At 43.9% G+C, this 12884-nt stretch overlaps 1 protein-coding gene across 5 annotated transcripts in view; it reads left to right on the forward strand.

Annotated features, from left to right (window-relative positions):
- The window catches only part of rfx3 (regulatory factor X, 3 (influences HLA class II expression)), a 572273-nt gene that overhangs the window by 439925 nt on the left and 119464 nt on the right, over positions 1-12884 (forward strand). For all 5 annotated transcript variants that reach the window (XM_038804657.1, XM_038804659.1, XM_038804656.1 and 2 more), the window contains 2 exons: positions 373-494; positions 11742-11860. In XM_038804657.1, coding sequence (XP_038660585.1) covers positions 373-494; positions 11742-11860 — 241 coding nt within the window. The remainder of the gene's footprint in view (positions 1-372; positions 495-11741; positions 11861-12884) is intronic.

The raw sequence follows: 12884 nt of genomic DNA on the forward strand, positions 1-12884 counted from the left end.
TGTGAAAAGCCCCTAGTCGCCACATTCCGGCGCCTTTACTCAAAGAGCTAAATATTTTGTGTAACCTGCCAGACAGGTGGTCAAGACAAAAATGGCAGCAATGTTCGAAATGCATTTGAATACTCTGGTGGGAGAGCTGTTGTAGGTAGTAGAGACATTAGTTTTGAAGGGCTGAATTATTTTCGTTATATCCTTGAAGTATGCCTATGGTGTCATTACACACAAAGCTTAAAGTTTATTGTGGTTTGAGGCTCAAATTTGTTCTCATTCTTGTTTCTCTTTTCAAGGTTGGAAACCTTGCGAATTTCACATTTTTCTAATCCTTTTAATCTAGTGTTTTCAATTTGAAATGTCAGTAATATTGTTTCTTAGATATAAACCTATGCAGAAGTTGGATGGAATGGGAGATGGCTTCGCAGGAAGTGGCCAACAGGTTCCTAACTCTGCAGAGCAAACCATTGTAGCACAGAGTCAACATCATCAGCAGTTCCTTGGTAAGCTCCATTGAGTTATTTCAGTAAACTTTTAATGTTGGTTATCATTTGCAGCTTTCAAGGTGTATGTGCAAATAAAATACTCTGCAAATAAAATTTCTAAATTAGGGAAAGATAAAGAACCAGGTGCAAATATTGGGAGTGATGTGCCCAAAATGATGAACAAGGGAGCAGCACCAATAGCAACTGCCTTCTGCTCAGCACATGCCACTCCACAGGACAGAAGGGATGGACACAGAGACCAACTCGAAGGAGATTATATCCCCACCACAGGGTCTACAAGATCAAACTCTGCAACATAACAGAGAAAGTGTTTTTGGAGGCTCGGACTTTTGCAGCCAGTCTTTGCTGAAATTTGGAGCCTCCTGAAGCAAGAACTCCTCCCATGAGAGCCAAGTGAACATGCGTATCTAGTCGCCATCAAAGTCACCGTAGCCCTGAGTTTCTTCACCCTCTGGTCCCCTTCACAATCTGCTACTCATCATTCTGTTCCCCAGGTGACCAATGCCATCTTTACCAAGGCCATCACTATTGCCCACTTTGCTAATGATATGGGCAGACAGGCATAGCAAGTTCTCACTTTTGCTGCGATAGACACAGGGAGGAATGCACTGCGTCAGCTGAGCGCCCCCAGATCAACCAACAGTCTTTGCCAATCACAAGGGATTCACTTATGTTACCATGGGAAGATTTTCATGTGTGTTTATGTACGATGTCCTAGAAGAACATGAGAAACACTGGAGTAGACAATTTGGCTCTTTGAGGCTGCTCCACTGTTCATCAAGATCATGGCTGATCTTTTAACTCAAATTTACCTTCTTACACTATCCTTCCATCCCTTAATTCCAATGTGCCCAATAATCTATCAACTGATGCCTTGAACGTATTCAACTATTAAGGCCCACCGTTCTTTGGGGTAGAGAATTCCAAAGATTCACAACCATTTGAGTGAAAAGCTGTCCCCTTATCATCATCCTCAACGGATAAACTCTTATTATGAGACTGTAAACTATATTCTAGTTTCCCCAGCCCAGATAGGACATTCTCTTCATACCAGGAATGGGTCTTGCGAACCTTCATTGCACTCTATATCGGTCAGGTTAAGGGGACGGAAGCTGCACATTGTACGCCAGGTATGACCTCGTCAATGCCCTGTGCAATTGTAATAAGATTTCTTTACTTATATACTCGCATCCCTTTGTAACAAAAGCTAACATACCATTTGCTTCCCTAATTGCTTTCTGTATCTGCATATTAGCTTTCAGTGATTCATGTACAAGGACGCCCAAGACCGCTGCAGGCAAAAACATTCCTGTTGCTCACCATTCCAAAAAAAAATTTTTTTCCTACCTATAACTTTTAGATAACTTTTCACCATGTTATATTTCATTGTCCACGTTCTTAACCACTCATCGAACTTGTCTATATCATTCTGCTCCCTCATTCTATTCTCCTCACCACTGACAGTACTTTGTCACCGAATTTTGTATCGTCAACAAACTTGTCACTAATATGTCAAAACACTAACAATTCTTTTTGAGTATTTCTTAACTAATCCACCCTTATATTGTTTTCTTTTTACTTATCACGTTCTTGGACCTCTTTTGCTGCATTCTAAATTCCTTTCAATCCTCAGCTTACTACTCTTTGGCAATATTATATATCCCTTCCTTTGATCTAACTTCCCTTGTTAATCACAGTTGAATTTCTTCCTGTGGGGGTTTATGCCTTAAAGGAATGTACAGATGTTGCCAATTATGGGCGTGATTTAGCGGCCTCATCACGCTCGATTTGGTGTCAGGGCAAGGCCATTCAATCTCGCGTGAGGCCTCTCGCGAGATTTGCGAAACTAAAAGTGCCTTGCAAAATTTAATGGAATCTCACGCGAGTTCACAATCTGGATCAAGATCTGCATATTTAAATGATCCATTAGGATAATTTAAATATGCGTTTGCAGGATTCTCCTGGTGCTTGGGGCCTAACGGCCGCAGGCAGACGTCGCCAGAGCACCGTTTAGTACTGGTTTTCACAAACTTGGACCAGTTGTAATTACACCTGGAGGGTCTCCCAGGACATTAGACACCCCCGCGTAGTTGGGGACAGGGCAGGGTGGTACCCTGGCACTCCCGCTGCATCCGGGCACCTTCGTACTGCCAGCCTGACATCCTGGCAATGCCAACCTTGCCTGGCTGGCAGGGACACTGCCTGGGTGCCAGGCTGGCAGTGCCAGGGTGTCACATTGGCATTGTCAGGAACTGGGGATGAGTGGTTGTTCCCATGGGAACCTCCCCAAGGTGGGGTGGGGACGGGGGTGGAAAATAGGGAGGGGGGCTGAAAGTGGGGAGGTGGGGGGAGATCGGAGCAGCCTTCCAAAATGGCACCCCGATCTGCGAGGAGCTTTTCCAGCTGGGCTCGCCAGCAGGAAATGACCCAAGTGCGGCCTCCGCAGAAACTCACCAAAACCAAAACAAACGGCAAAGTGCTATTGAATAGCCTGCGCTGCAGCCGCCGAGAAACACCCTGCTAAATTTGCCCAAAACCGACATCAATTTTTTTCCCGTTGAATTGCACCCATGTGTTTTTTTTAAATGCTAGCCATTGTGTTTATTGTCACATTTTGTAATGTATATGCCCATCTATCTTGGCCACTTGCCCCTCATAGCTATGTAATTTGCTTTGTTCATATTTTACACCCTAGTTTTAGACTTAATTAACTCGCTTTCAAACTCTGTATAAAGTTCTATCATACTATGGTCACTTCTCCAGAAGTCATGTTGGTTTGTTTTCACCATAGCTTTAGTGGGGTTGTTGGCTTGTCTTGCTTCTTCTGTTGCTTTCTTCAAGCCTTCCTCATTCCATGTCTTAATGATTTCTACCCATCCAATTTTTCACCTTGTTCTCCTGTTTATACCCTCAGATTCCCCTTCAGTTGTTGCCAGGATAAAGCTGTTAGGTCTTTATTTTCAGTATGCATGCTTGGCTGTAGAATCCCTACAGTGCAAGGATTAGGCCCATCGTGTCTGCAATGACCCTCTGAAAGAGCACCCTACCTAGGCCCACTCCCTGGCCCTTGGTCCTTTTCCCATATCCCCACTTAACCTGTACATCTTTGGACTGTGGTACGATACTGGGGCACCAGGAGGAAACCCACGCAGATTCGGGGAGACCATGCAAACTCCACATAGACAGTCACCCAAGGCCAGAATTGAACCCGGGTCCCTGGCGTTGTGAGGCAGTAGTGCTAGCCACCGTGCCGCCTTATCTTTCTATCTATAATTGTACTTAACCCTTTTGATTCATAAACATCTACTCATGATCTAACCCACTCATTTGTCTTTCTGTCAATTCAACTGATTCTGAGCATCCTCCGTCTTACTCTCATTTCAAAAGTTATTATCCTCCTCTCATGATCTTTTTTCCAAGTCCAACTCTCAGATTCATAGAGTTCAATACTCCACACTAGTGACTATACTGGGCCTCTTAACTACATACGAGATTGTTCGTAAGCTTCCTCATTGCGCAAGATCAGATCCAAAATGACCATTTCCTAAAAAAAAAGCAAAATACTTACGATGCTGGAAATCTAAATTAAAATCAGAAAGAGCTAAATAAGTTCAGACTTGGCAGCATCTGTGGAGAGCATCTGTTAGCGAAATGGTGGCACAATGGTTAGCACTGCTGCCTCACCGCTCCATGGTCCCAGGTTTAATTCCAGCCTGTGGAGTTTGCACTTTCTCCCCATGTCTGCATGGGTTTCCTCCCACAGTCCAAAGATGTGCAGGTTAGGTGGATTGGTCATGAAAAATTGCCCCTCAGCGTCAAAAAGGGTAGTTGGAGTTACTGGGTTACGATGATAGGATGGAGGTATGGGCTTAAGTTAGGGTGCTCTTTCCAAAGGCCTGTGCAGACGCGATGGGCCAAATGGCCTCCTTCTGCACTGTAGGCATTCTATGAACAGAGTTAATGTTTAGAGGCCAGGGTGGCATGGTAGCATAGTGGTTAGCACTGCTGCTTCTCAGCGCCAGGGTCCCAGGGTTCGATTCCTGGCTTGGGTCACTGTCTGTGCGGAGTTTGCACATTCTCCCCATGTCTGCATGGGTTTCCTCCGGCTGCTCTGGTTTCCTCCCACAAGTCCCGAAAGATGTGCTGTTAGGTGAATTGGACATTCTGAATTCTCCCTCAGTGTACCCGAACAGGGGCTGGAGAGTGGCGACTCGGGGATTTTCACAGTAACTTCATTGCAGTGTTAATGATAGCCGACTTGTGACAATAATAAAGATTACTATTCTATAACCCTTTACAGAACTGAAGAAGCACAGAAATTCAATGAATTATATAGTTGGAAATATGGGTGGGGCAGAATAGAAGGTGAGAGATAGGGCAAAGAACATGAGACATACAACAAAGGGGGTGTTAATGGTGGCATTAGGGACTGAAGCACGGCTAATAGTAGCATAAAGATAAGGTGCGATCTATTTGCCTCAACACGCCCGACTCCACTCACGAAAGGCCTCTCGCGAGATTTGCCGGCCCCGTCATGCCTTGCGAAATCTCATTGGACCTCGCTAGCTGTCGTGATCTGGATTCCGCCCATTGAGGTCTAGCCTAGATTTGCATATTCAAATGAGCAGTTAGTCTCACTTGAATATATCTACGCCGGATCTACTCAGCGCCTGGAGCCTAACTGCCTCGTCTCGGGTACTCTGGTATCACTGGTTTCCACAAACATGGACTAGGTGTACCGACAGATGGGGTGTCCCCCAGGCGATATGGGGCCTCTGGGTGGCCGGGCTCTGGGCAGGGTTACATCCTGGCACCTGCGATGACACCACTGTAGCACTGCCACCCGGGTGGCATGCTAGCAGTTCCAGGATGCCCAGGTAGCACTGCCCGGCTGGCGGGGGCACTGCCAAGGTAATATATTGCCCATTCTGGTGATTGGACCTGGGGGTGTCCTGTCCTTATTAGGTGGGTTGCGGGGTGTGCTCGATGACCACCTTATTGGTGAGTTGGGGCGTTGAGAGTGTCTGGTGGCCATGGTGGGGGGGTCTAGTAGATCTCTTGCACTGTCGAGCGTAAGTCGCTAGTGAAGGAAACAAAATAAAGTGTGGCCTCGGCAGGGCGTTCATCACTGAGGCCCAGAATTGAAGCAGAGTTTTGTTTAATAGCGGAGTCGTTCTCACTGCTGGAGAAATTGCTGAGTTAGTGGTCACGTTTAGCCAGGCAGAGGAGTGTAGTTGTGGACGGGGATTATTTGTGCCTCTGCTCGGGGAAGAAGTGGAGAGCCCTGAGGCCCTGCTAGTGGGAGACGGCGGTGTCAAGGGATTGGGCATCCATAGTGAAGAGCAGGCGGTGAGGGCTGAGAAACTGTAAATTGTTGATATGACCTCGGGCACCAGAGCAATCACGAATATAGGTGAAGGAAAACTGGACAAGTGGAGAGGGAGTGGAGTCAAGACAGGAAGAAATTAGCTCCTCGTGGCAGGAACGGACTGGTACAATGGGTCTTCCAGTCCTGTTTGTGAATTTTTGGAAGGAGGTAAAAGCAGACTATGCAGGTTGGGGGTCTATGAGGTTGGAAGCTGTGGAGGGAAGCTCAGCACCATCCAGTGAAAAACAGTCTGGTTGATTGGCACCCCGTCCACCACCTACAGCAACCTGTACAGGGGCTGGTTTAGCTCACAAGGCTATATCGCTGGCTTTTAAAGCAGACCAAGCAGGCCAGCAGCACGGTTCGATTCCCGTACCAGCCTCCCCGGACAGGCGCCGGAATGTGGCGACTAGGGGCTTTTCACAGTAACTTCATTGAAGCCTACTCGTGACAATAAGCGATTTTCATTTTTTTCATCCATTCCCTCCACCGCCGATGCACAGTGGCAGCAGTGTTTACCATCTAGAACATAGAACATACAGTGCAGAAGGAGGCCATTCGGCCCATCGAGTCTGCACCGACCCACTTAAGCCCTCACTTTCACTTTATCACCGTAACCCAATAACCCCACCTAACCTTTTTGGACACTAAGGGCAATTTAGCACGGCCAATCCACCTAACCTGCACGTCTTTGGACTACATCTACGAGGTGCACTGGAGTAACTCAGCAAGGTTCCTTCAACAGTATCTTCCAAACCACAAACTCTACCACCTAGAAGGACAAGGGCAGCAGATGCAAAGGAACACCACCACCACCTGGACGTTCCCCTGCAAGCCATACACCGTCCTGACTTAGAACTATTTGACCATTCCTTCACTGTCGCTGAACTCCCTTCCTAACAAAACTGTGGATGTACCTACAACATGTGGACTGCAGCGGTTCAAGAGGCACCACCACTTCCCAAGGGTAATTGAGATTGGCAATAAATGCTGGAGGTCTTGTGGCACAGTGGGTAGTGACCCTGCCTCTGAGCCCAGAAGTTCCAGGTTCAAGTCCCACCCCAGGACTTGATGGCCAAGGAAGGTGCGTTCACAACACAGCCAAACAGCTTGAACATCAAACTGCAAATCCTTCCAACACACCAATGGCAGGGCGGTAGGCGTAAGAGGGACTCCTGGTCAGCCACACTTGATGTGAAGTGGCGCCCCTCAAGTTGTAATCTTCTGGTGACAGACTAGCGACCTGTTCCAGTAATAACTGGCTATGGAAACAAAAGTCTGTCTTAGTGCACCAACAGGTATGGGCAGAGATTTGGAATGGAATAAATGCTGGCCTAGCCAGCACTGCCCACAACTGTGAAGGAATTTTAAATAAAGCACCTCGGGACAACCCAAAATGCTTTTCTGAAGTGTGAGTTGAAAGATAAATGTTAGCCAAGACATCCACGGGAACTGCCATGAAATAGTGCCATGGGACGTTTTACAGCCACCGAAGAGGACAGGCACGGCCTTAATTTAACATTTCAGCCTTCCTGAATGTAACACTCCCTCAGTATTGCACTAGAAATACCACCCTCCTACCTCAGAAGGGAGCGTGCTACTAGCTGAACCACAATTGACCACCTATTTCAACTATCTCCAACAGAGATCATTGGTTTCCCAAGAGTGTTTTATAACAATAACAACTTATATTTATATTGCACCTTTAACATAATAAAATGTCCCAAGATTCTTCACACAAGCATTATAAAACAAAGTATGACATCAAGCATCATATGCAGATATTAGGTCAGATGACCAAAAGCTTGGTCAGAGAAGTAAGATAAATGAATCTCTTAAAGGTGAAAAGAGAGCTTAGGAGAGGTTTGAGGCCTAGGCAACTGAAGCTTCTGCCACCAACACGGTGGAACAATTAAAATTGAAGATGCACTCAAGGCCAGAATTAGAGGAGCACAGATATCTTGGAGAATTGTGGTGCTGTGGGAGATTACAGAATTAGGGATGGGCACGGTCATGGAAACAAGGATGAGAACTTTTAAATCAATATGTTGCTTGATTGGGAGCTAATATAGGTCAGTGAGCACAGGGGTGATAGGGGAACAGTACTTGGGGTGCAAGTTAAGATACAGCAGAATCTTGGATGGCCTCTGGTTTATGGAGGGTAAATTATGGAAGACCAGTCTGAAGTATGTTGGAATAGTCAAGTCTAGAGGTAGCAAAGACATGAATGAGAATTTCGTCAGCAAATGAGCTGAGACCAGGCAATGTCAGGAAATGTTAGAGAGGTAGAAATAGGCAGTCCTACTGATGGTGTGAATATAAGATTGGAAGCTAACCTCCGAGTCAAATGTGACACCAAAGTTGCGAACAGACTGATTTAATCTCGGACAGTTGCCAAGGAAAAGCCTGGGGTCAGTAGATAGGGATTAGTGTTTGGAACAGGGACCAAAAACAATGCCAATACAGTCTTTCCGATATTTAAAGTATTTTGCACTGCTGTCATGGCACGGCACAGTTCTGTTAGAAATACTATAATGTGAAGATTGGTGAGACTGGATTTTCATGCTGTTTGTTCACTTCTGCATTTGAATCCAGAACCAATTCATGGGGTTTAAGTCTCTATAACAATTTGAAGATGGTGGGGTTAAGCCAAATGGTTGAGGCACATTAGAAGAAGCTTTAAACTGTAACTGAGTATACTGTGATTGTAATATGTTTATTTACCATCACAGATATTCAGCACTTTTGTGACCCCAAATAATTACCCATAGTCTGAAAAATATATCATTTCTATTTACTGTAACACAATTTTAAAGTTAATTTAAAGATTGTGCTTCACTTATCAATTTTGCATTTATAGTAAATTTATCTTTATTCAACTCTCACACACTCTCGGTGTTTACAAATTATACTGCACTGTTATTTCCTGGCTTTGCAGTCGGTTCAAATCAGCTATACAAAACCAACATGGGGGAAATTTGTAAGCATGCATGCAGGTAAGGACCTAACCTATTTTTTAAAATTGTTTTATTTGAACTGATTTATAATTATTGTAATTCAGGGATTTTTATTTTTTAAATAACTGAGCCTCTCTTCCCTCCTCGTTATCTCTTACCTTCTCTTCTGTTTTGAAGCTATTCCTTGGAATAGGCACATTCCAGCATTTCCAGCACCTCTGCTGTATCCCACAAAGTAGCCATTCTCCCTGTATGAACTTTGACTAAGTGTCGGCAAACTATTTTACCATGCAATATTCCGCAGCTAAGCCCAGTCCAATGCTTACCCATCATTCACACATGTGCACTTTGCAGCAGGGGTCAATGGTTTCTGAAAGGGCGTGGGAAACATTTTTTTCCCTTCCAAGCCCCAGAAATACTGAGACCAATCCAAGTGAAGATAGCACTGCAACACTCGTTATGCAACTTAGCACAGAAAAAATAATGAACATGAAAACTTAATGGTGATTTAGCTGAGTATCACACCAGAAACTCGCCACAGATGCATAATGAAAGTAAGAGCTAACCTTTTCATTCCTCATTCTGTTATGTTGTTCATATTCACATCATTAACTCTGTTGATTTAGTGTTCCAATCAAGAGATTTTTTTCTGGATGAAGGAAGATTCAAATTCACACTGTGTATGTGTAAATTTATGTATATGCACTCCCAAAACCATAAATCTTGGATTCTCTGTAAACTACAACTGTCCATCCTGGTGCTGTTAGATAAATTAAGCATAAATAAGCATCCAGAGATCCAGTGTTTTGGAGCCATTTAATCTCGACATTGAAATCAGAAGATACAGACATTAATTGGGTGCGATTTACCAGCCTCATTGCGCCCAATTGGTGATGCAACAAGGCCACTGAATCTCGCAAGAGGCCTCTCACGTGATTCGCGACACTTGAAACGTCTTGCAAGATTCCATTGAATCTCGCGAGATGTTGCGATCTGGATCTCGCCCTCACTCGGCGCGATACAGATTACCATATTTAAATGATCCATTAGGCAAATTTAAATATGCCTGCACCTGATTCATGCAAGCCTGGGGAAAAAAATGGCCACGCCTGGAATGGCCACGAAAACATGGACCAGGTGTAACGGCACCTGGTGGGTCTCCCAGACTATTATAGACCCTGGAAGAGGTAAATTTGGGGGATCCGGAGGCCACAGTGAGATCCTTGAGGGGAGTCGAAAGATTAGGGCAGCCTTTAAAAATAGCGTCCAGATTCGTAAGTCATCTTCCTGAACTGGCAAGTTGAGCTGGTCAATGCAGGAAATTATGTAAGCGCATCCTTGAAAGGGCATTCACTGCCAAGGACAAAAAATCCCCAGCAAATTGTTATTGAATCGCGGGGTCTTTCTCAGCCCTGCAGGCACTAGGAAACCCTCCACTAAACGCACCCAAAATGGGACCCTGTTTTTGTCCCGTTGAATCGCACATGGTGATGAAATACACATAGAAAATATCAATACAAAAGCAAAATCGTGTGGGTTCTGACAATCTGAAATAAAACAGAAAATGCTTGATATACTCTCAGCAGGTCAGACAGAATCTGCAAAGCGAGAAACAAAGTTACCATTTCAGCTCAATGACGTTTCACCAGCAATGGATGAAAGTTAGAACTGTACAAGGTCTTAAGCCACAGAGGCAAAAAAAAGTGAGACGAGGAGGAGAAAACAAAGGGGAAAATATGTGGTAGGGTGGAAGGAGGGAGCGATTAAGGAGGGATGATGGATGGTGTAAGGCAAAAGGAGATAACAAGAGATAAGTAAGGAACCAAAAGGTAAGCCTAGAGACGATGTAAGTGGGGATACCAAAATCATTACTAACAGTTGCTGTCTGGAAAAATGGGAGTCATAGATATGATCTTGAATTGTTGAACTCAATATTGAGTTAAAAAAGATGCAATGCTGTTCCTTGAGTTTCATTGAAATAGTGTAGGAAGCTGATCGTGTGTGTTTAGTAACTTGTTGGGCAATGAATTCATGTGTTTTTCTAATCAAAGGAAAGTTCAGTTTCAACTAAATAAACATAATCCAACATAATAACGCATTACTGTGAATCCATGTTTAACTAGAAAATTATTGGCAGCCACAAATACATCAGCTGTAAGAGCAGGTCAGAAGCTGACAATTCCATGGTTGATAACTCCCCAAAGTCTTTCCACTATCTATAAGGCACAAGTAGGGAGTGTGATAGAATATTGTCCACTTGCAGCTCTGACAGCACTCAAGAAGCTTGACACTACCCAGGACCGAGCAACCCACTTGATCTACATCGTATTCACTACCTGAAACATTCATTCACACCACCACCAGTACACACTGGCAACTGTGTCCATCATCTACAAGATGCACTTCAACTTGCCCAGGCTTATTCAACAGCACTTTCTAAGCCCATGTCTTCTCTTTGGAAGAATAAAGGGAGCAGGCGCATGGGAACATCACCACCAGCATGTTCTCCCCACGATCACGTACAATCCCGACTCTGGAATATATTGACATTCTTGGACCCCGGGACCGAACAGCATTGTGTGAATCTATACCACAGGGACTGCAGCAGTCCAAAAAGACATCTCGTTATCACCTCTTGGGCAATTAGAGATGGACATTAAATGCTGGCCTTACCAGTGGCATCCACATCCCATGAATGAATATTTAAAATTAATATTATGTGAACGAATCTGTATAAATAGTCAACCAGTCTTTCAATGACCCAAAAAAAACAAAATCGCTACTCTGCTGATTGCTTACTATTTTGTCATTACTCACAAAGCTTCAAAGACCCTCTGATGGCGTTAAATTGGGCAAGATTTTGTCATATCAGCTAAGCAGTGGTAATAAATTTTGTTTTTTGATTTATTTTGATGATAGATGCCTCCCGTGCTCTTCCTGAATTTGTAGAGCTTGAGGTTGGAGACGGTCCATTGTTGGATTGCATCACTCTTGAGGATATCAGAACACTGCAGATTCTTTATAGAGAGCACTGTGAGGTAAGGAATTTAGGACCTTTAATTTAAAATTATTTTTAAAATTCAGAATATACAAAATTCAAAAATAAATTATTAATCCTTTTATGGACTCAACTTCATATTAAATTTTGCAGAATCTTTACTAATGCAAAACAAAACCAGAAAACAGACCTATTTCCTTTTCAACGGTAAAATACTGCAGATGCTGAAAATTTGAAATAAAAGCAGAAACTGCCGGAAATATGGAGCAGGTCTGGCAGTATCTGTGGAGAGAGAAACACGGTTAACGTTTCAAGTAGTGACCTTCTATCAGATCTGGGAAATTAAGGAGAGTGGAAAAAAAAAACAGAAGGGAAGGATCTGTAAAAGGGTGGAGACATGAAACGAGGAAAGAGTTGGTGGGAATAGTCAAAGGGAATGGTATAGAAACAGTAGATGGGACCAGAGAAAGTGTGAATGACAGAATCATGAACACCTGGCATTCAAAACCAAGAAAATCAAGGTTATGACTGGAATATAAAATAAAATTAGTTTAAGGGGGGGTGACAGGTTACAGTTTAAAATGATCGAACTCAGTGTTGAGTCCAGAAGACTATAAAATGCCTAACCTAAAGCTTATGTTGAGCTTCATTGGAACACTGCAGTAAGCTGAGGACAAAGATATCAGCATGACAGTAAGAATTAAAATGATAGGCCATCATAAACTCAGGGTCATGTTTGCAGACTAAGTGGATTTGTTTCATAAAGCAGTCACCCAATCTGTATTTGGTCTCTCCAGTGGAAAGGAAACCTTATTGTGAATGAATGAAAATTAAATGAAAATCGCTTATTGTCACAAGTAGGCTTCAAATGAAGTTACTGTGAAAAGCCCCTCGTCGCCACATTCCGGCATCTGTTCAGGGAGGCTGGTACGGGAATTGAACCGTGCTAATGGCCTGCCTTGGTCTGCTTTCAAAGCCAGCGATTTAGCCCTGTGCTAAACCAACCCCTGTGAGCAGTGAATACAGTATGCTAAATTGAAAGAAGTACTTGTAAATTGCTGCTT

This window comes from Scyliorhinus canicula, chromosome 8, assembly GCF_902713615.1.
Source record: "Scyliorhinus canicula chromosome 8, sScyCan1.1, whole genome shotgun sequence".
In the NCBI taxonomy this organism is placed as follows: domain Eukaryota; kingdom Metazoa; phylum Chordata; class Chondrichthyes; order Carcharhiniformes; family Scyliorhinidae; genus Scyliorhinus; species Scyliorhinus canicula.